We start from the raw sequence: 25,578 nt of genomic DNA, 5'->3' as shown, positions 1-25,578 counted from the left end.
TCAACTTTTCTAGTTTATTTTATAGAGCGGAAAAAAGAGCATTTTACTTTTACTTAAAAGAATTTTGGTTTAGAATTAAATAATTTAAAACAATAATTTTATTTTAATATATATATATATATTAAAATATGTAATGATTGTTTTATATAAGGAACTTATTCTACAAAATAAATAAAAAAATATATTTTTTAATAAAAATATTATGTGTATATATATATATATATTAAATAATTAATTATATTAAAACATTTTAATCTTAATTTATTATTATAATACATTATTGACATTGTTAATGATTTTGTTTTTAATATTATGAAAATCATTTTTTAAATTAGTTTTCTATATTTATTAAAATAAGATCATAAAATTAAAAAATATATTTTTAAAAAATATATTATAAATAGAAATATATATTATAATTATTAAACTTATTATCATATTTAAAAATAAAATTATTATTTCAAGATATTTAATTAAATTATTATTATTTACTTTAGGTGTTTATTTATTAAATATTTATAATAAAATGTATTATAAATAGATACAAATTAAAAAATAATTGATTTTATTAAAAAATAATTATATATATATATAAAATATTGATTTGAAATTATCATAAATTTTATTAATTATAAATAAAATATATATACAAACTAAAACAATTAAATGTTTTTATAAAAATAATAATTTCAAAATATTTTAATATATTTTTATTTTATAATAAAATAACTAAGTTAATAGTAATATTTATGAAAAACTTGTGGTTGCCTAGCTGTTTGTCAATGCAACCTCCTAATCCATGGCACTATCATATTTTTTTTTTGTAGGAATCTTATATGGATTAACACAATTAATAATTTTTTGGTTCATGACATATTTTGTCAAATTCCTAGACATAAACTCGGTTAATAAGTAAATTTAATCCATTAATAGATAAATTTAACCAAGTTAATAGATAAATATAGTATTATTTCCTTTTATAAATATAATACTTTATTTATTTATATATATTATGACTTTGTCATCTTAATTTGTTTCACGGGGTTGCACCATCGTGTCCATTAAAATTAATCTTGTAGTTGGAAGGACTAAGGAGCAACATCAAGTTGCATAATTCTTAATTAATTAAGAAATCCCCAACATTATTCTTTGGTCATTATATAAACAGAGTGCATAACCTACCATTAACCACCATTAAGATTGACATAAACAATTAGTTAATTAAGAAGAATCATTAATGGAAGAGGAGAAGAAGCATCACTTTTTCCACCACAAAAAGGAAGATGGACCCGTTGATCACGAGAAGGAAGAGAAGCACCACAAACATCTCCAACAACTCGGGGAACTCGGTGCTGTTGCCGCAGGCGCCTATGCCTTGGTATGTCACGACTTCGATTTCGTGTACTAATTATTAGTCTTATATTCTGATTTACGATCTACTATTATTTAAATAAATTGATGAAATTTGTACTCGTTTTGTCAGCATGAGAAGCATAAAGCAAAGAAGGACCCGGAGAATGCACATAATCACAAGATAAAGGAAGAGATCGCGGCAACAATAGCTGTTGGATCTGGCGGATTAGCTTTCCATCAGCACCATGAGAAGAAGGAGGCCAAAAAGGAGAAGAAAGAAGTCGAGAACAAGCACTAGGGCAACGCTCCTCTAACCATAAGTTGGATTCTTTATTTCTTTTGTGTAATAAAATTGAGTTGAAGTTTTATAATTATGTGTTTTTGTATTTGATCATTATTATGTTTATGATTTGCTTGATATTTGAACCAAAGGTGTTTTGTGATATCATAATAGATAATACAATATAAAATCTACACACATAATGAAAGTAAATATTAGATAATGCAGATATTCAAATATATTTAAATTAAAAAAACAAAATATTCAAAAGAGAATATTCAAAAATTATACCATTGGTTAATGGTCACTTCAAAGACGGATTATTTGAGTTCTTAAACGATTAATTTTAAAATAGAGTAAGCTGAAACAGCATCAAAAAATCTTTATCAAATATTTTGAACGACATACTCGAAGAGTTATAAACTACACTAAAAAAATGTTTTGTCAAATAATAATTTTACGACTAAAATAGTGAAAAACTAATACAAATAATGAAGAATACATTTAAATAGGTTTTTAATAAAAAATTATTTTCAGTAACTCTTTATTGAAAATATGAAAAACAACTTTAGATTCGGGAATTTGTCATATTTGATGCTAAGAAGGAAACGAACACGGATTTCTCAGGAATTGCATCATCACAACTTTTTCTTCCTCATTCTTATTTTGGTTTATGTATCACGGATCTTGGTTGCATTTTATGGCATTTTCACTATAAAAAATCCAATCCCGCAAATAATTGGTAATGGAACTAATATCGAGATTATTCAGACTATATTTCCTAGTATCATCCCAATGTTGATGGTTATACTATCATTTGCTTTGTTATACTCAATGGACTTTATAGTAATAGATCCAATCATTACTATCAAAGCTATATATTGGACATCAATGGTATCGAATGTGCCTCTTCACGAGGGTGATTTAAGTGCAACGAAATGCCTTAAAGTGGAATATGTTTTGCGAAGCATCTGGCTTATCGTTAATCTCCCATTCCTTCCGTCGAGAGAAACGAATAACTATAGCATGCAAGAAATGGGGAGCCTACGGAGCAGTGATTAGACTGTAACTCTTCTCTGCATAGGAGTCTACGAGTCTATGGTTCCATTCTGGTTGTTGCTGGAGGTACACATCATTCTTCTCGGTGTGGAGTGATATATGAAAAATAGATGCTCAACCTGTAATGTCTGATAACGACGCTGAAGCAGTGAATCTACCGGCACCATAGTAGTGACATACAACTTTGGACCTAATGGAGGCCTAGTAACCTTTCGGAATGGGGATCCCCATTGACAACAACCACGGTAATAGTTGCGGAACTGGTGAGCTCAATCAGATGATATGAACAACAAAATGACCGATACCGACTAATAATATTATTCTTACTATAAAATTTAATCTAGTTAAATAGAATAGTGCAATGTACATTAACATTAACTCAAATATAAATAGTGGAAACAAGTTGACCAATAAGAAATGACTTTGTAACTTCTTTTAAATATATATTTTTTTAGAATATATATAACCTGACTTTGTTTCACAAAGTTGCATTGTCGTGTCCTTGAAAAATAATCTTGCAAGGAGTTGTCACTATTTAGTTGGAAGGAGCAACGTCAAGTTGCATAATTCTTAATTAATTAAGAAATCCCCACAATTATTCTTTGATCATTATATAAACAGAGTACATAACCTACCATTAATCACCATTAAGATTAACATAAACAAGTTAATTAAGAAGAATCACTAATGGAAGAGGAGAAGAAGCATCACTTTTTCCACCACAAAAAGGAAGACGGACCCGTTGATCACGAGAAGGAAGAGAAGCACCACAAACGTCTCCAACAACTCGGGGAACTCGGTGCTGTTGCTGCAGGCGCCTATGCCTTGGTATGTCACGGCCTCGATACTATTATTAGTCTTATATTCCGATTCATGATCTACTATATATTATGATAAAATTTATACTCGGTTTTGTCAGCATGAGAAGCATAAGGCGAAGAAGGACCCGGAAAATGCACATAGTCACAAGATAAAGGAAGAGATCGCGGCAACGATAGCTGTTGGATCTGGCGGATTAGCTTTCCATCAGCACCATGAGAAGAAGGAGGCCAAAAAGGAGAGGAAAGAGGCTGAGGGCGAGAACAAGCACTAGGGCAACCCTCCTCTAACCATAAGTTGGTTTCTTTATTTCTTTTGTGTAATAAAATTGAGTTGAAGTTTTATAATTATGTGTTTTTGTATTTGATCATTATTATGTTTATGGTTTGCTTGATATTTGAACCAAAGGTGTTTATATGTCATATCTCTATTATATATGTTACTTATAATCATAGTTAAAATATAAGATATTTTGTTCTTTAATATTTAAAAGTTGATCGATCACGATTGTTATATTCGCAGTTCGAGTAGCACGAGCAACATATCCATGAAAAAGAAACGACACAATCTCTTCTTTTGTTATATGTTACTTGTAATTTCTATAATTTGAATGCAAGCTCTTGAAGGTGCATCAGGTTTTGATGAGTTTGAGAACTTAGATGCAGCAAATCAAATCAAGCACCCCTTCCTTAAATATCTAACTAAATGTGACAACTTAAATTATACACATTTTTTTGTACTCACAACCTAGAAAGAATGCTCACAAAACTAAATAAATATAATACTTGAATTTATAAATACATGATATACCAATAAGAAATTACAATGTTAATCTTTTTTTAAAATGTTGGCATCAAAACATATCGTCTGACGAGCTCGAACCCTAGACCTCAGGGATATTGAGATATTCAACTCGATGCGGCTATACTGAAAGAGAAGATTAGAAAATATAGTTTGGTTTGACTCTATATTATAAAATATGTTTTGTATCATCTCTAGGATAATTATCTTCTTCATTATACTTTGTACCATTGTATAGGTTTGGTGGTCGATCCATTCTAGATACAAATTAAGACTCAATAAATAAATAAAAGACAATGAAGAAATAAAAGTTAATTTGTCTTTTTTGTGTAAAGAAGGAAAAAGGAAGAAGGAGAGGCTTCAAGTTTTTGATTTAGATTTATTTTAATTAAAAATAAGTGAGGTTGTCGATAAATTACCTGGCTCTATTCATTTAAAAAAATATATAGCATGTTGGAAACAATGAATAAATTAAATTAGAGATAAGTCCTCCTTGGTAGTATATAAGTTTTGATCTTGGGAAGTGTATAAGTTTCTCATTGAGTTGTGTATTGCTCCTTTATATCCTTGTATAAATAGTTTCACTTGTCAAACTAACAGGCATATTAATACATTTCACTTTCTAGAGTAGTTAATCTCGGCCTAATTTTTTCTTTTATGCTAACACTGATTGTTGTGCATTTTTTTAATCTCAAAAAATCTCTATTTCTCTAAAGCCGATGATGTCTACTCTCGGGAGCAACTTTACTGATAGTCACTCAACCGGGAAGATCACCTCGGTTCTTTTGAACAAAAAGAAGTACATCTCTTAGGCACGATCAACAACTATATTCCTCAAAGGGAGGCTCAAATTTGGTCATATTTCTATAACATCAACCAAACCAACTATCACAGAGAAATCCACTAAGGATAATCTAAAAAAAAAGTCAAGGAATGGGAAGATCGTGATTATCAAATCATGAGCTGGCTTCTAAACTCCATGGATCCGAGAATTTCAAAAACATTCTCGGGAAAGAATTCAGTAGGGGAAATATGGGATTTAGTCAATAAAAGATATGAAAATACTCAAAATTATGCGTACAAATATCAACTGAGGTATGAAATTTAGTCCCTAAAAAAGGGACCGAAGTCGATTACTAAAGTCGTTGGTGAGCTCACTAGAAAAAAGAAGACATTTTCTTGTACTTACCTCTGACCAATGATGAGAATACCTTGCAAGAATGACAAGAACAAGAAGGGATATATCAGTTGCTTGCTTCCCTAGATCAGACTTGGGATGTCATCCGCGTTTAGATCCTTTTGTCTCTTAATCTTCCATCTTTCGATGATGTGGTCTCAAGGTTGCAACAAGAGGAGACACGAATGAGCGCTATGGGAGGCAAGGGACAAGCAACATGTGAAAATCAAGCTTTTTTGGTAACAAATCGTAGAACTTTCAACGAAATAGCAATCTCTTCTGCAATCACTGTAAGAAACAGGGTCATGTGTAGGAATTTTGTTTCATACACTATCCTCATCTTCGTACGACAAAAAGAAATGGTGAAGAACAAGGAAGAGTTTCTAAAGGAAGAAACCCGAAGGGTTTTTTTGCTCAAAGCAACGAAGAAGAGAGAAAATCTCAAATAGACTAGAGTAATGGACCAACAACTGGACAATCCAACTTTAATATGTCAACTAGGTCAAACAATCAACCCAATTTCAATAGTCTTTTTGATCAGTTCACTAAATTTATGCAAACTCAAGAGGCTCGGTCCATATCAAAGGTGGACCCAAGTATTTTTTATAAGTATTTTACATATTTTTGCAATAACCTTAATTATTGGGTAGTTGATTCAGGAGTTTCAGATCATATGAGTGGAAACAATAATATTTTTTTGGATCTTTCTATTAAAAATTCACAGCAAAATGTTAAAACTACTAATGATTCAAATATGCCCATCTTAGGACAAGAGTCTATTAAAATATTTTAAAAAAAGATTGACAATATTATTTATGTTCCGCAATTATCCCCAAATTTATAATCTGTTAGTAAGATTACTAAAGATCTTAAAACAAATGTGTCATGTATCAGGACAAGTTGATGAGAATGAAGATTAGTGAAGGATAACTTGTTAACGATATTTACATTGTTTATTTTTCTAAAAGTGTTTTAAATACATATCTTTGTTCTAAGTACGATTTATGGCATCAAAGGCTATGGCATCCGTCTAAAAAAGTATTGAAACAAAATTTTAAATAGATAATTATTGCTCAATTTGTGATATTTGTCAATTTTCAAAACAAACAAAACTTCATTTTCCCATCTCTACTAATAAAACTAAAGCTTCTCTAGAATTGATACATTCAAGTGTCTGGGGTCTTGCACCTATCAATTCGTATAATAATTTTCGAAATTATGTTAGCTTCATTCGTGGTATCTCACATACAACTTGGATTTATCTTTTAACCTCAAAGGTGGAGGTTTATGAGCAATTTCTTGAATTTAATTCATTTGCAGAAAATCATTTTAATGGAACAATTAAAAACTTTCGATCTGATAATGGAACTGGATACATTAACTCAAAATTCTTAATTTTTTCAAATCAAAGGGCGTAGTTCATCTATGTCCGACCCAAAATGGTGTTGCCGAACAAAAAAATAGACATCTTCTCGAGGTCACTTGAGCTTTACTTTTGTAATATAATGCTCCTAAGAGATTTTGGTCTGATGCCCTTCTTACAACCGTTCAACTTATAAACAGACTTCCTACATCTGTATTGAATGAAAGCTCCACTCAATGTTTTAAATAACAAAAAAATCTTTTATAAACATTTGCGTGTCTTCAGTTGCACATGTTTTGTCCACATTAATCGCACTGATAAACTTAGTGCATCTTCTATCAAAGCCATATTTCTTGGATATTCCACAACTCGAAAAGGGTATCATTTTATGATACTGACACTAACAAAATTTACTTTTCAAGAAATGTTACATTTAAAGAGCACAAGCCATTTTCAAAGAAATTATTATTATTATTATTTTAACGATTTTATTCATACTTTCAACCCTTTTGAAGATGTATATGTAGAAAATGAATTCTTAGGGAGCAATAACTTGGAATCCGGTACCATCTTAGGGAGAGAATTCTCAAGAGGAAATCACGAGTCACATGGATCGGAAATCTACGAGAACAAGATAGCCAACCTATTTCAGAAGGAGATCATGAAACAAATGAGTTAGAAAAATTATCAGAACATGAAGGTGTAAGAAGATTCTTGCGTCCTAGCCGACTACCTGCAAAACTCGATGACTATGTTACTTATAAGGTATCCTACCCTATTCAAAAATTCTTATTCTATGAAAAAATATCTCCATCATATTATAACTTCTTAACTGGTATAAATAACGTCAAGCCTAGCAATTTTCAAGAAGCTGTTTTTAACCCTTTATGGCAACAAGCTATGTGTGAGGAGCTATAGAAGCACTTGAAAAAAAATCATACTTGGGACATTGTTGTATCCCCTATAGGAAAAAAACTATTGGTTGCAAATGGGTATTTAAAATAAAATATGACTGTAATGGAAAAATAAATAGATACAAGGCTCGTCTAATAGCAAAAGGATATACTCAAACATATGGTATAGATTACGAGGAAACATTTACTCATGTAGTTAAAATGAACACGGTTTGAATTATCTTATCAATTGCTACTAATAAATATTGGAACCTTTTTAAAATGTACGTAAAAAATGCTTTTCTGTAGGGTGATTTAAATGAGAAAGTGTATATGGTTCTTCCTCCAGGTCACAAAGAGAACTTGAGTTCTAATTGTGTTTGTAAACTTAATAAAGCTATATATGGACTAAAACAATCTTCCAGAGCTTGGTACTTTAAATTAAGTAATGCACTTCTTCAAAATGGTTTCAAAAAAAGTACGGCAGATTCCTCCTTGTTTATTAAAACTCATCTATTTTATTTTTATTTATGTAGATGATATTATAATTACTGAAAATGATGATGAAGAAATAAAAAAAAATTAAATGTACTTACAATGAACTTTTGATATCAAAAACTTAGGTATTCTTAAGTATTTTCTTGGGGGTGGAGATATCACATTCACAAAAGGGTTGTTCTTGTCTTAAAGAAAATATACACTAGATTTATTAAATGAAACATGGAAGTTAGGATTAAAATCAACTTATACTCCCATGGACACCTCTCCTAACTTAACTCTAAAGATGGTGAGTTGTTACCAGATATCGGAAGGTATCAAATATTAGTGGGTAAACTTATATATTTAATTGTTACTCGACCATATATCATTTTTCTATTAGCGCAGTAAGCCAGTACATGCATGCTCCACGAACAAGCCACCTCAAAGTTGTTGAAAGAATACTTCAGTATCTCAAGGCTACTCCAGGACAAGGAATTTGGCTTAAAAGAAATTATTGCTCAAACATTATTGGATATTCAAATGTAGACTAGGTATGATGTAATGATCGAAAATCAACCATCGAATTCTATACATTTGCTGGCGGGAATCTAGTCACTTGGCGTAGCAAGAAGAAATATGTGGTTGCAAGATCCAGCGATGAAACGAAATATCGGGCTATGGCCACTACAGTTAGCGAACTTATCTGGATTAAGTATCTACTCTAAGATATGAGAATATCTCACAATAAACCTATGAAAATGTATTGCGATAACCAAGCAACATGTCATATTGCATCTAATCTCGTTTTTTATGAACGAACCAAATATATTGAAGTTGATTGTCACTTTATACGAGAGAAAGTACAATCTGGCCAAATTGAAACACCTTACGTGATGAGCAAGAACCAATTGGCCGACATCTTCACGAAGTCTCTAGATAAAACCTTCTTCAACCTCATTCTTGGCAAGTAAGGAGTTTTTAATCTATTCACTCCTAACGTGAGGGGAGTGTTGGAAACAATGACTAAATTAAATTAGAAATAAGTCCTCATTGAGCAGTGTATAAGTTTCTATCTTGAGAAGTGTATAAATACATTTCATTTTCTCAACCTGTTATGTGATGTTTAGTTTATTGGGGGTGAGAGTGCATACAAATATGTTATTAATAATACATTTCAAAATTCGTAAAAATAGACAATGTTCACATCCCAAATATTAATTGACCAATATAAATACAATTATAATGTGTATGATAACTATGAAATTGGTATTTGAATGAGTATAATTCTAATTCTTAGGTTTAAGTAGAATATTTAAAAGTAAGAAGAGTTAGAATTTCAAATAGAATTCTTCTCAATATTTTTTTATAATTCTTATTCCTTTTTTAAAAACAAAAACATCTTATTATTTTATATTTATAACATGGTTAAGTTGAATTGATAATTTTTTATTTGTAAAATTAAAATGTAATTTTTTTTTAAAATTAGTAAATTAATATTTTGAAATAATATATTTCAATTTAGAAAGTTAATACATCGAACTAATATTTTATTTTTCTGAATTGATGAACTTAACATGTCAAAATATATATATATATATATATATATATATATATATATATATATATATATATATATATATATATATAATCGACCTTTAAACAAAAACTTTTAACACTTGAGCAATCGTAATAAATTGTGTTAAACCAATATCTTAATAATATAAATAATATATATGCATATTATTTTTATTATATTATTTTTTAGACGTATGAATTGAAATTGAATTACAATCTTATTATAGTTTTCTAAATATAGGTATTGAATTCAATGCTAAATCGGTTAGAAATTCCAAATTAAATTTTATTCTCAATTTTAATGTCAATTTTAATTTCAATTCCACCCATCCAAATTATATCTTATGATATTGTTTAATCGACCTATAATGTTATCATTTCATGCTACAAAATGAATTTAGATCAATTGGAATTTGTGAGTTTTGCCTTTGCAAAAATTTATTAAATTTCTAGATACAATTGTTTTCAATTGCAACAATTTAGTATTTAATTTGTAAGAAGTCAAACATTATTTTATTAGTACAATATGATATTGATATTTGGAAGGAAATCAAAGTCATTTGACACTAGTTCATATATAGCTAATTCTATGTGAGGATTTTAATAGTTTTTGAAAAGAGGTTTTGAGTGTAAGAAATGTTTTGAGGAGGTTTTTTCCTTTATTTTGTTGACTATTTCTTTCTCTCATTAGATTCATAGGGGATAGAATAAAGACCAATATAGATAGTCAAAACTACATCAAATGTTACAACAAAAATTATTTTATCATTTCTCATCAAATGTTTCCACATCCCTCTGAAATTTTTGGACATTTTATAAAATGTAATTATTTGGTTAGATTGATTTTCTTTCAAATACTATTATAAGGTCAAAGATTTTCTATACATGATTACATTAACTACATATTGACCAACTAAATAAAATTTAGATTATAAAACCAAGTAAAAAACAAATTAAATATTTATAAAATTTACTCGCATAAATACTTTATATTTTACTTCGTTCTTTGAAAAACAATCTTTGTTGATATTGAATTTATTTGATTTCATATGTAATACAATCACAAATATTTACTAAAGAAATTATGTCATTAATTACTTGCAAAAGGAATTAAAAGATTATTTAAAAAAAAAAAACTTAATGGCTTCCACTTACTAAAAGAAAGTTTAGATGTAAATATAAAAATGTAAGAATAGTTTAAGAGCATATTTATACTTTTCTAATTAAGATTTAAGAGGATAAACCCTATATATATGAAGACGAGAATTAGGGTTCAAGTCTTTTTTTTGGTGAAGCCTTAGCCGCCGCAGTTGAAGCTTGAGGTTGGTAATCTCTTTCTCTATATTTCTTGATTCATTTCGTTTCTTGTCTTTCACATTGTCTTCATTGTCATTAGTTTATAGATTTTGAAGTGATTCAATCTGCTTCCGTGATAAGTTTTTTGAAACATTTTGTTCTTGTTCATATGCTGTGATTCTTTGAATTGGAAACCTCTTTCTAGCCTAGCGGCAATAAGAGGTGGATATTAACCCGTTTCTGGGTTTGTGCCCGTGCTGCAAGTTTGTGTCTTGATTAAGTGTGATTGCGGGCTACCTTCTTAAATCATTTATCCCATTATTTTTCTTTGGATTGGAAAAGTTGCAATTGCATTGTTTCAATTGCGAATTGAAACTGAGTTACACTTTGTAAACTAATTTTTTGGAATTTGTGTTTGTTGGATGGGTTTTCTGAATGTTATGAATTGATGCATTTCATATTAAGACATGTCTGTACAGATTCATTCTGTTCTTCTTACAACTTTGTATTATTTGAATAAATTGTCCCTTATATATGAATTCATTTCTGATTAATCTTTCGATATGTAGGATTGGAGGATGTCTCACAGGAAGTTCGAGCACCCTAGACACGGTTCTCTTGGGTTTCTCCCAAGAAAACGTGCTAATCGCCAAAGGGGAAAGGGTAAACTCCTTTAATTTACTGTAATTGTTCATTTGAAGTATTTTGAAGTGTAAACTTTGCTGCTGAGGTTGTGTTCTTTTGTTGTTTTGAATATGATTCATCATTTTCATATATTGAACATGGATGAGAAACATTGTTAAGAAAAGAACATAACATGAAATTGACAGAATGCATCTAGAACGATACATACCATGCTTCAATGGTAATGCTTCAGTCAACTAGCTATAATAGAACATATAAGTATACCCAACATGCACCATACAACGATTTACCAAAACTTAAAGAGGTAAAAAATTGGAAGTAATCTTATATTTCCTGAGAAGATCCTCTAAATCCCAATATATGATCATTATGTTTCATGATGTACATAATTCTTCTTCTTTAAACTTAAGTGTCTTCTCAATAGTGGAACTAAGCTCACATATTTCTTTTTGTGGCTCTTATACAGTGAAGGCTTTTCCTAAGGATGATCAAAGCAAGCCCTGCAGGCTCACTGCTTTCCTTGGTTACAAGGCTGGGATGACCCACATTGTCAGGGAAGTGGAGAAACCTGGATCAAGTAAGTTCCAACACTTAGGACAATAACAATTGCTAATTATTGAATTTCTTATTCTTATTTGTTCATTGATGAATGGAAAATCTAATTTTTCCTTTTTACTATTTTTAAAGAGCTTCACAAGAAGGAGACCTGTGAGGCCGTGACCATTGTTGAGGTTCCCCCAATGGTCATCGTTGGAGTCGTTGGATATATCAAGACACCACGTGGTCTGCGTTCCTTGAACACTGTCTGGGCTCAACATTTGAGTGAGGAAGTGAAAAGAAGATTCTACAAGAACTGGTGCAAGTCAAAGAAGAAGGCTTTTACCAAATACTCAAAGACATACGAGTCTGATGAAGGCAAGAAAGATATCCATACACAGTTGGAGAAAATGAAGAAGTATGCCACTGTTATCAGGGTTTTAGCCCATACTCAGGTACCAAAGAATATATATATCAATTGTTTGTTTATTTTTCTTCCATATTTGCATCCAAATTTAATTTCACTTGTATTGTTTGCCTGTCTTTCAAGATTTTTGCTATGCCATTGCATAATTGATATTTTTTTTAAATATTTGAATAGTTAAAGCATGTTTGATGTGGTTATTTGGATTTAATTTTAATAAATCATTAATGTATAATCAAATTATTTATCCTTCAAATCATTCAAATTATTAGGTAAATTACTATTAACACTTTCGTTTTACTATTATATAATGTTTCAAAATTCAAATACTGATTTTATTTTAGTCATTTAACCTAAATGATACCTAAACAAGATTAAACTAGTGTCTTTTTGTTTTTGGATCTAGATGGGAATCCACACCAAAAATGATATGAGTTCTCACCCCCCTCATAAAAAATGTTTCTAAATGTAGCAATTTTGAAACTAAATTTTTTTCTGCATCCATTTTCCTCTCAGATCAGGAAAATGAAGGGATTGAAGCAGAAGAAGGCACATATGATGGAAATCCAGGTGAATGGAGGAACAATCGCACAGAAAGTTGACTATGCATACGGTTTCTTTGAGAAACAGGTTCCAGTTGATGCTGTCTTCCAAAAGGATGAAATGGTTGACATCATAGGTGTGACAAAGGGTAAGGGTTATGAAGGTGTTGTCACTCGTTGGGGAGTCTCAAGACTTCCACGTAAGACTCACAGAGGTCTTAGGAAAGTTGCTTGTATTGGTGCTTGGCATCCGGCTAGGGTTTCCTTCACTGTTGCTAGAGCTGGTCAGAATGGTTACCATCATCGTACCGAATTGAACAAGAAGATCTACAGGCTTGGAAAGGCTGGATCTGAAACTCACACTGCTGATACAGAGTTTGACAGGTTCATTCCTATACCTAATTTTCAAATAATCATTTTGATTTTAGATGAGAAAGTAAAATTATTTGTGTTATATGATTAAATTTTAACATTAAAATTGTTTTTTATTGATATAATTCAGGACCGAGAAGGACATCACTCCAATGGGAGGCTTCCCACATTACGGTGTTGTGAAGGACGATTTCTTGATGATCAAGGGTTGTTGTGTCGGACCCAAGAAGAGGGTTGTAACCCTTCGACAGTCTCTGTTGACTCAGACATCCCGTTTGGCCTTGGAGGAGATCAAGCTCAAGTTTATCGACACATCGTCCAAGTTTGGGCACGGTCGCTTCCAAACCACAGAAGAGAAGCAGAAGTTCTATGGACGTCTCAAGGCTTAAGTGCAAACTTGGTTTGTATTTGGTAATTTTGATATTAATTAAGATACTTTGAAACTTTTTGGATATTTTTGTGTCACATTTTGTGGGTATAAGTGGATTTTGTGTTTAATATTTTTTTTTGAATATTATTATGTTTTGGAGATTTAATTTAGACTTTTTCTTATTTTTTCTTTTGGGTATGGTTTTGAATATTATTTTGCTTTACCCCAGCATTTGGAAAATAATAGTTTTCTATACTTGCAATTATGAAAGTGAATTTGTTTTTGTTTAAAAGGTAAAATGTCATATTTTTGTACTCTAAATAAGATAAATATAAGTTGAATCAGGGACTAGCTAGATTTCCAAAATTTTACAAAATAAAAATAAAACAAGCTTTTTTGATTTCTTATAATTTTTCTTTTCAATAGTTTGTATGTCATACTTAAAAAGAGGGTATCTCTTCTCACAATATATCAAGATAGGTTGGCTTTCTGTAAATCTAATTGGAAAAATAATGCATTAAATGGAAACATTCAATTTTTTTTAAGGGTTTTATTTTTGGGTCTCCATCATTTTCAATCGTCTCTCTTTTGCATCCCATTAATTGATTTCTTATAATGATATACAAATCAAATTGAAGCCACAATTCTAACATACCCTTTTAGTAGAATTGGAATCTTTTCTCTATAAAATATAGGTTGGGTGTCACATTCATTTATTCTCATCAACTTTCATCAATGGCCGAGAACCAAGCTCAAGCCCCAGCTCCGGCCATTCCTCCTCCGACCATCCCACTTCCGGAAATCCCTCCTCCGGCCATCCCTCATGTTCGTCGTCCTCTGACCTATAACGAAGTCATCTACATCAAGTGCTTGATTATCTTGTAAGTGCATCTAGAAATTAGATGTGATCAAACATTTGATTTTTGTGTATTTTAAATGTTTTATAAAACACATAATATTATTTTGTTTATAATTCAAGTTATCTTCTTTTACAGGATCATGTTAGTAGGCTTTTTCATTATATTTGGACTTCTGGAATTTCTCTTAGGTACTATCAAATTTTAGATTTGGTTTAGCTTTCTTTGTGTGATGCTATTTTTTTTTTTTTGGTTAATTAATTAATCTATCACATATTGTAACTTGATTGAATATTATAAGTATTTCTTTATGTAACTTGAATTAATGAAAATTTGTTATCAACTAATTACATTAACCAACTCAAAGCCATAAAAGAACTTTTTTTTACATACACTCATTCTAATTAAGGTTAAGTTATATATCTAATGAAAAAAAAGATTATAAATTTAAACCAAAAATAATTTTAATGTATTCTAACTAGATTTCAACAATATCAACTTCATGGATTTTGTTTTCAACAATATCAACTTCATGGATTTTGTTTGTAATCTTAGTCATTTACAATATAAATATTAGATCTATTTCTTTTTCTAATAAAATGAAATATAAGTGAAAATAATTCAAATATATATATATATATATATATATATATATATATATATATATATATATATATATATATATATATATATATATATATATATATGTTATTCTCGGTTGTAAATATATGGTTTACAAGAATATGTCGTTTCGATCTCTATCGAACAAAAATACACAATAAGTATCTAAAATGGTCATATATTGGCTGATTTGGTCTCTTGAACCTCCTTTGATATGCAAGACATAAAATAAAAATTAAAACCAACTAAAGACATAGATCAGTTGTATTTCATTCTCATATATCCTGTTTTCATCAATGAAGAGAAAAAAATAGATAAAAAATAAATACAATGACAATAGATTCATTTCACACAAGGAAATCAAATTATACAAACAATACAATGAAATATGACAATAATAATGATTTACAAAATTAAATTATCTATCAATGGAGAGAGATTTATCAAGATTTACTTCCAAAGATATTAAAATTATTGTAGCTATATATTGCAATTAAATATAACAAGAACAATAATCACAATATTATATACACTACAAACAAAAATGTCGATTTACAACATTTTCGCGCGACAAATAATTTATTAATGCTAATTTTTAAGAACTGCATTTGACATTGCATTGACATAACTCACTATTGTAAAATCTGCATCAATTATTACACTAATTAGATATTTTATATAGGATAAAATTAGGAAAATATATATTGCAAAATATATTAGTATAAATGAAAAAATATAATATTTTTTCAAAAGTTTTATAAATATAAGTCTACAATAAATATAATAATAAAAAACGATGAAGGATGTAAATATTTTCACAAAATAAATTAAGCTTCAATGTTTGCAAAATATTTAGCAATAAGTTATATTTTCATTAACTATTGTATCAAATAATATACACATATGACTGTTATAATTGCAAATATAAATATGAAATAACTGTAATGGTTTTGTTAATTAAATGTGTGCTATATATTGCAGTAAGACAAATAAATAAACTCTTCACAACTAGATCTGTAGTACAATGACAAAATATCATTGCAAAATATATTACACTAGTATTTTATATTTTTTTAAATATCTTTTTAAGTATTCCAAATTCTTTCGCAATAGGATTTGAATTAATTTATATAAATTTTTACTTATCAATTATTTTCATACCCCATCAGTGCAAACATAAATGATATTCTTATTGAAAACAATCGTTCATAATCAGTTCGCAATATAATTTACAGTAAATTATTAAATTTAATACCCATCAGAAAAAACGTAGTTGTTAGTCCTATTAAATGTATTTTTTTCATAAACTTTTCGCAATAGAATTTGCATTAATATACAAATGTTTTTATACCTACCATCAGTGCAAAGGTATTTGTTATTCTTATTCAAAATAATCGTTTAAAATTGTTCGCAATTACATTTGCAGTTAGCTATATAAATTTATACTTATGATATATTTTCAAACGTTTTCATACATATCAGTGCAAACTTAACTGCTATACTTATTAAATAAAATCGCTTATGATCTTTCCGCAATAACATTTATAATAAGGTATATAAATTTATATTTTTGAACTCTCGGGTACAAATCCTCTATATTAGAGTGCAATAATTTTTCAACTAACCCATTTAGAACTTTATATTTCATTAGCGTTTGCACTAATAATTTGGATGTGTATTGCGAGAATTAGTGGAAATCGAATGACATAAATTGTTATTATTTTTTAACTCACGGGTAGAATTCCGCTATATTAGTCTGCACTAAAATTTGCACTAACCCATTTAGAAAATTATATTGAATTAGCGTTTGCACTAACAATTTGGATGTGTATTGCGAGAACTAGTGCAGATCGAATGACATAAATTGTAAATATTTTTGAACTCCCGAGTAGAAATTCCCTATATTCGTGTGCACTAATATTTACACTAACCCATTTAGAAAATTATATTGCATTAGCGTTTGCACTAACAAACTGGATGTGTATTGCGAGAAATAGTGCAGATCAAATGACATAAATTATAATTATTTTTTAACTCTCGGGTAGAAATCCCCTATAATAATGTGCACTAGTATTTGCATTAACCCATTTGGAAAATTATACTGCATTAGCGTTTGCACTAACAATTTGGATGTGTATTGCGAGAAATAGTGCAGATCGAATGACATTAGTTTTAATTATTTTGAACTCTCGGGTAGAACTTCCCTATATTCGTGTGCACTAACATTTGCACTAACCTATTTAGAAATTATACTACATTAGCGTTTGACTAACAATTTGAATGTGTATTGCGAGAAATAGTGCAGATCGAATGACAAAAATTATAATTATTTTTAAACTCTTGCGTAGAAATCCCCTTTATTAGTGTGCACTAATATTTGCATTAACCATTTAGAAAATTATACTGTATTAGCCTTTGCACTAACAATTTGGATGTGTATGGCAAGAACTAGTATAATTTGAATGTCTTAAATTGAAATTATTTTTGAAATCTCGGGTAAAAATCTCATATATTAGTGTGCACTAATATTTTCACTAACTCATTTAGAAAATTATACTGCATTAGCATTTGCACTAAAAAATAGGATGTGTATTGCAAAAATTAGTGCAGATCCTATTAATTATTTCTCACCAACCACACCTACCCAAATATTTCTTTATTAACTTTATTTAATTCTTCTTCTTCATTTTCTTTTATTCTATCTCCATCTTTTCTCTACATTTTTTTTTACATTCTTTATCTTCTTACATCATTCATCTATCATTTTATCTTCCAAAACTCCATTTTTTATCACCATATTAGAGAGGATCTTCAAACATTGGTCACTAATATCAAGAACATCAATACATTGATTTTGCATTTCAAGGTAATTATGTCTACAAACTCCAATATCACTTACTTTATCTATTCATTGACTAATTATATATATATATATTCATTGACTTAGATATAAACATATTGATTTAGTGAATGAAGATCTTTTAATCCATAATAATAGATAACCATTATTTTCTTGCTTTTAATAGGTATTGTTTCAACAGAAGTGCATCTAAATTATATACATATTGCAAATGAGGTCTGATCGTGATTGGATGTATACGATAAACCCTAAAGGTATGGAAGATTTTTTAAAAGGAGTGCAAGAGTTCATTTCATTTTCCACAACTCAACTCCGTTATATGGATGATGAAAAAATAAGGTGCTCTTGCTTAAAATGTCTTATTCAAAAGTACATTAAGTCGGATTTGTGACTTAGTCATTTGATTAATTATGAATTCATGCCAAACTATCATACGTGGTCTACTAATGGGGAATCCAGTCAAACCTCGAATGTATACACCATTCGACGTAAAAGACCTTCGCTCGGTTACAATGAAAGAACAACAAATCGGTACGAGTCAATGATACATGACATGGTTCTAGTTACCAACCAAATGTGGAAAATGAAGCATCATCCTCTTCCAATTCTAACACATATATTTTATTATAAAGGTTTTGGAAAGCATTGAACGCGACACATCAACCGACCTGGTCTGGTAATGATAGTGAGAGTAAACTATCTGCAACGGTGAAACATCTTAACATGAAATCCGAGAACAATTGGTCCGAACGTTCTGTCAATCAAAATCTTGACTACATTAGATCAATGTTACCCAAAGACAATTACATGCTGGATAATTATTATAGCATGAAGAATTTGGTTGAAGATTTGGGTTTTCCCGTGATTAGAATAGATGTATATAGAGATGGTTGCATGATTTTATGGGGGAAAGATATTGATAAACAATCATGCAACTTTTGTCATCAATCTCGATACAAATAAAATATTCGTAAAACAAAACCCCATAAAAACCTATTTTATTTAGCACTAGCTCCTAGATTGTGAAGGTTCTACGCCTCAAATGTGACAGCACCTCACATGACATGGCTTGATCGTCATGTTAACAAACCCGGGATCATGTGTCATCCTTCAGATGGAGAGGCTTGGAAGAGGTGATCACCATCATCCAATATTTGTACTCGAACATATAAATGTTCAACTAGGACTATGTTCAGATGGTTTTGCTCCTTTTAGACAATATGGAAAAGCATATTCATGCTGACCAGTTATTCTAACACCGTACAATCTACCACCAGGGATGTGCATGAAGTCACTGTATATGTTTATTTTATTAATTATTCCCAGGCAAAAAATTCCTCCGAGACCAAATAGAAAAAATCTACCAGAGTGTTGAAAAATATTTACTTAAAATGCCATTGGAATGACATTAAAATCCACATTGATGGTTAAAGGAAAGTAGTGCAAAACTTAGCCCAGATTGGCGCTAAATTCCTCTTAGAGCTAAGTTTAATGCAAGGCCTATTACCCTAAAAAAATTTACCCGCCCGTTTATTTTGTTTTTTCCACCTAAGTCCCCCCAAAATAATTTCATTTCCCAAAACACTTCTCTTTCCTTCCCTTACAGCCTATCTCCGTCTCCAACCCATCATTTAACTTCTGTCTATCTTCATCTCTAGCCACCTCTATCCTCCATTTATCTTCATCTCCAGCCGCCTCCAGCCTTCGTCTATCTTTATCTCTGTCTCCAGCACCGCGACTCTCTTTCTCCAACCGCCTCCATCTATCTTCATCTCCGTCTCCAACACCATGACTCTCTTTCTCCCGCCTCCTCCAACCGCGAAACCCTAAACCATCCACTCGTGAAACCCTCTATAGGATAACGTTCCAGGTATCTCTGATTCTATCTTAATCTTTCATTGTTATTGCAACAGAAGGAGAACTAATTGTTTATTTATATTTTTCCAATGATTAAAATAGGATGAATACAATATGAAATGAATTAGATGAACTCTTATTTCTAATCTAAATTCTTTAATTGCAATAGAAGTTGATTATAATGCAATAAAATGAAATTTTGTTGAATACATGAACTGAAATTGGTTTATATTCTCTAGATTTGTATCTTGAATAAGTTTCTAAGGTATTCTCTAGATTGGTTTATGTTCTCTAGATCTGACTTGAGATTTGTTTAGAATTGACAAAAAGTTTCAAAGTTGAATTTACATTCAAAACCGATTGAATTTTTTTGATTTGATCATGATTCAATGATCCAAATATTTCTAAGATTAAACGAAAGTAAGGTAGATTCTGGAATTCAAAGTCGATTTGCAATTTGTCCTTAACATCCTTCCTATTTTAAGTTTTGACATTTGAAATCATTTGAAAGCTCAAACTCTCACTTTTCTTTTTCTTTATAATTCTATTAGAGTTAAACTCATTAGAATAATTTTATTAATGCAATAAAAAATTTATCATAATAGATAAGAAATTCCCATACTACCTAAAACGACATGTTCAAACCCCCTCTTTTCTGGACAATAGCAAACTGAAATTTGAATATGGAAATCAAATTACTTAATGCTTTGATTTCAATTTTGATGGTAAGCAATTATTGGACGATAAACTGAATTGATGAGACAGTTTTCGAATGATGAATGTATTGTTTGCATTTGAATTTTATATCAGATGGTGCAATTCAATGCAAACTATAGATTTACTAAATTTAACTTCATTAACCAATGCATTTTTATGAAACATAATCATGTATATTTGCATGATTTGGTTTTACTTTTGTGATGTATATCATTTTCAGTTACAAGTTAAGAAACTCCGCCTATTAAAGAACTAGTAATTGAATATTTACTTTCTCAATTTTCCTCAGGATTTGACTGTCGTAGTGCTATTGATACTTATACCTCTTATTTCACTCAATTCATTAAAAGGAGAGGATTCCTAGACAAAAGAGGATAGACGATGAAGATACTAATACAAAATTTGAAGTCGTAAGATTTCTAATATTTTAGATTTCAAAGATGTTGATACTAATATGCTGATCTTATTTTCGCTAATGTTGTTTGATTATCGGTTTCAAGAAGCGAGTCGACCCAGAATTAATGCTCCTGCCAAGAAAAGTGGTGCAATCTCTTAACGCCCTAGAATTGAAATATCCCCAGTACCTAAAAAAACGACTAAAGTTGTTTCAAGAAGACAATCTCCACATGAAAAAAACGGATCCCAAACAACATGTTGTGTCTACTCCTAAATCACCCGACCCAACACCAAAAACAAAAGAAAATACCAACCAAACAACCAAATCTCAGCCATGTTGTATCTACTCTCCAACCAGTATTATCTGCTGGTTTGGAGACTTAATTAGACCGGCCAGAAACCTTCCACAATCGTGCACTCGTCCTTAAAGATCCAATCCCAACTCATCAAACCTCAAATGTTGCCGATCATGATGATATAAGGGTGGAGGACGATATATCTAGTGTTTATAAATCTTCTAAGACGTAGATTGAGGTTAATAGAAAAAGTAAGTTTCAATAGGTAAATGTTATCTCTAACAATTGACAAATGTAACTAATACGTTTTTGTTGTTGCAACTTCATTCCAGATATCTTAAAAAATATAAATCGGATAGTAACGGGATACTAAAGGGGCTGTATCTGAATTGGAATCAAGTGTCGAAAGACGTTAAAAACACATGGTGGGGACATTTTACGGTAAGTGATAGTCTAAAACTTACATGCTTTTAAATATTAAAAATTATTTCAAATCCAAAACTAATTACAATTACTTATTAAAGGAGATGTTTGAGTGGGATCTAGTTTTAGAGGGGGATGTAAACACTTTTTTTAAGAAAAAGGCGGGTAGGAAGATAAGGAATTTCGTAACTAGGGTAAAAGCAGTAATGAAGAAGCCACCACACGTCACATTGGAAGACTGGGCGTAGATAAAAATTAACTTTGAAGACCCTAAATATTCAGATAAGTGCACCAAAGTAAAAGGACATAGAAAAGATTACACGTCAAATGGTGGGGCAACATACTACGGTGGTTCCATAACGGCGAAAGAACATCAGACAAGATTGGTACGTAATTTAGTTACTTTTTGAGTATTAAAATCATATTTATGTTATAAATAAATTTATTATATATTTCATAAAAGACACAAAACTGGGAAGACTCTCAACCATTCTTAAACATTTGATAAATCGTTTAAAAAAATGATGATACTTGAAGAGGGAGAAGGACAACAGAAGTTATGGTAGGTTTTATTCAATTATACGTATGATTATTTATTCTAAATGATGTTGAGATTATTATTTTTAATAACATTTTTTTCTATGTGTATGAAACTTTTAGTCAGCTCCATGAAACACAAAATTTTGTTCAACTAGAAGAAAGAAAACCAACACAGAATTGTGGATGGAGGTGGCTGAATCAAGCACTAACGGGCGGGTGTTGGTATTGGATATGTGGGCCGAAAACATGTGTATCAAGATAATCGTTCTAGTACCAAGCTCTGTTTGGAGGTGAACACTCTAAAGGAAACAGTGAGTGAATTGAAGATGGAGAATTCTGAAAAACAGAAAGAGGTTGAGAATTGTAAGTTGGAAATCAATACACTCAAAGACCAATTCGCACAGATGATTCAGTTAATGAAGAACAATGGACAACCTACTCCCCCAACAAATACAACTCCGGAAGGCGAAGACGTATGAAAATGTTAGTTTCTTTAACATATTCATTCATTGAATTTGGTTTTATAAATTGATTTTAATTTACACCAAATTTACAGAAATGAGAAATTTTAATTTGATGTTGTTTGGTTCTGAATTGATTATGAAATTTTGTGTGAACTTTCAGATTATTTTGTAATGTTGAAATATTTATAAAATGTTGAAAAAAGGAAAAATAAATTGTTCTCAACAGTATGTGATTTTAGTCAGAATTTCTAAATAGCGACTTTTCTTTCTTCAAAACTTTTAGTTTTTACAGACAACATCCTAATTTGATTCAATTCTACATCCATTTGGTCAACATTAAGTTGAATATATTATTTGTAAATATTAAGATAATCATGTATATTTAAAATGTTTATCTTAGTAGTTACAGATAATATATTTAACTTAATGCTGAACAAATGGATGTAAAATTGAATCTAATTTGGATACTGTCTAAAAAACTGAAAGTTTTGGAGAAAAAAAGTCATTGTTTGGAAATTCGAACTAAAATCACATACTATTGAGAACCGTTTATTTTTCCTTTTTTTCAACATTTTATAAGTATTTCAACATTACAAAATCATCTAAAAGTACACACAAAATTTCATAATCAATTCAGAACCAAACAACACCAAATTAAAATCTCTCATTTATTTATATTAGGTATAAATTAAAATCAATTTATAAACCAGATTCAATGAATGAATAGGTTAAAGAAACTAACCTTTTCATACACCTCTGCCTTTTGGAGTTGTATTTGTTGGGGGAGTAGGTTGTCCATTGTTCTTCATTAACTGAACCATCTGGGCGAATTGGTCATTGAGTGTATAGATTTCCAACTTACAATTCTCAACCTCTTTCTGTTTTTTAGAATTCTCCATCTTCAATTCACTCATTGTTTCCTTCAGAGTGTTCACCTCCAAACCGAGTTTGGTGCTGGAGCGATTATCTTGATATACATATATTCGGCCCATATATCCGATTCCAAATACCCACCCGCTAATGCTCGATCTAGCCGCATCCATCCACAATTCTTTGTCGGTTTTTCTTTCTTCTGGTTGAACATAATTTTGTGTTTCATATAAATGACTAAAAGTTTCCTACACATAAAAAAGTATTAGAACAAATAATAATCTCAACATCATTTAGAATAAATAATCATACGTATCATTAAATAAAACTTACCACAAATTACGTTGCCCTGCTCCCACTCCAAGTACCATCCTTTTTTTTAAAGGTTTTCTTCAAATATTTCAAGAATGGTTGGGAGTCTTCCCAGTTCATGTGTCTTTTATGAAATATATAATAAATTTATTTAGAACATAAATATTAATTTAATACTAAAAAAGTAAATAAATTACGCACCAATCTTCTCTGATGTTCTTCCGCCGTTATGGGACCACCGCAATACTACGCCTCACCATTTGACGTGTAATCTTTTCTATGTCCTTTTACTTTGGTGCACTTCTCTAAATATTTAGGGTCTTCAAAGTTAATTTTTATCTGCGCCTAGTCTTCCAATGTGACGTGTGGTGGCTTCTTCATTGCTGCTTTTGCCCTAGTTACAAAATTCTTTATCTTCGTACTCGCCTACTTCTTAAAAAGTTTGTTTACATCCCCCTCTGAAACTAGATCTCACTCAAACATCTCCTTCAATAAGTAATTGAAATTAGTTTTGGATTTGAATATGTAAGTTTTATACTATAACTTACCGTAAAATCTTCCCACAATGTGTTTTTAACGTCTTTCGACACTTGATTCCAATTCAGATACAACCCCCTCCAGTATCTCGTTACTATCCGATGTATATCTTTCAAGATACCTGGATTGAAGCTGCAACAACAAAAACGTATTACATTTGTCAATTGTTAGAGATAAATTTCTTATTGAAACTTACTTTTGTCCATTAACCTCTATGTACGTCTTAAAAGATTTACAAACACTAGATATACCGTCCTCCACCATTATATCGACAACATTTGAGGTTGGATGAGTTGGAATTGTATCTTCAAGGAAGAGTGCACGATTGTGGAAGGTTTCTGGCCGGTCTGATTGAGTCGCCAAACCAGCAGATGATAGTGGTTGGAGATTAGATACAACATGGATGGGAGTTGGTTGTTTGGATGGTATTTTCTTTTGTTTTTTTGGTGTTGGGTTAGGTCTGGTGATTTATGAGTAGAGACAACTAGCTGTTTGGTATCCATTTTTTTATGTGGGGATTGTCTTCTTGAAACAACTTTAGTCGGTTTTTTAGGTACTAGGGATATTTCAATTTTAGGGCGTTTAGAGAATGCACCACTCTTCTTGGCAGGGGCATTAATTCTAGGTCGACTCGCTTCTTAAAACCGATAATTAAACAACATTAGCAAAAATAAGATCAACATATTAGTATCAGCATCTTTAAAATCTAGGATATTACATATCTTATGACTTCAAATTCCGTATTAGTATCTTCATCGTTTATCATATTTCGTCTGGGCATCCTCTCCTTTTGATGAATTGGGTGAAATAAGAGGTATAAGTATCAATAACACTACGACAGC

General features: G+C 30.4%; 3 protein-coding genes across 3 annotated transcripts; all 3 read left to right on the top strand.

Moving 5' to 3' along the window:
- The first annotated feature begins 1,206 nt into the window (after positions 1 to 1,206).
- On the top strand, positions 1,207 to 1,651 carry LOC124925852 (abscisic stress-ripening protein 3-like). Its single transcript, XM_047465967.1, has 2 exons — positions 1,207 to 1,378; positions 1,484 to 1,651. The coding sequence occupies exons 1-2, from the start codon at positions 1,238 to 1,240 to the stop codon at positions 1,649 to 1,651; spliced, it is 309 nt and encodes a 102-aa protein (XP_047321923.1). The 5' UTR covers positions 1,207 to 1,237.
- A 1,728-nt stretch (positions 1,652 to 3,379) lies between these two features.
- On the top strand, positions 3,380 to 3,785 carry LOC124924338 (abscisic stress-ripening protein 3-like). The gene is made up of 2 exons (XM_047464393.1): positions 3,380 to 3,520; positions 3,612 to 3,785. The coding sequence occupies exons 1-2, from the start codon at positions 3,380 to 3,382 to the stop codon at positions 3,783 to 3,785; spliced, it is 315 nt and encodes a 104-aa protein (XP_047320349.1).
- Positions 3,786 to 11,066: 7,281 nt separating this feature from the next.
- LOC124926184 (60S ribosomal protein L3-1) lies at positions 11,067 to 14,158 on the top strand. Its single transcript, XM_047466365.1, has 6 exons — positions 11,067 to 11,122; positions 11,666 to 11,759; positions 12,208 to 12,318; positions 12,429 to 12,733; positions 13,219 to 13,628; positions 13,747 to 14,158. Exons 2-6 carry the CDS (start codon positions 11,675 to 11,677, stop codon positions 14,003 to 14,005), a joined length of 1,170 nt encoding a protein of 389 aa, XP_047322321.1. The 5' UTR covers positions 11,067 to 11,122; positions 11,666 to 11,674; the 3' UTR covers positions 14,006 to 14,158.
- The last annotated feature ends 11,420 nt before the right edge of the window (positions 14,159 to 25,578 follow it).

Source organism: Impatiens glandulifera, chromosome 2 (assembly GCF_907164915.1).
Source record: "Impatiens glandulifera chromosome 2, dImpGla2.1, whole genome shotgun sequence".
Taxonomy (NCBI): Eukaryota; Viridiplantae; Streptophyta; class Magnoliopsida; order Ericales; family Balsaminaceae; genus Impatiens; species Impatiens glandulifera.
The sequence above is the reverse complement of the archived record's forward strand: the minus strand, read 5'-3'. Positions and strand labels throughout refer to the sequence as shown.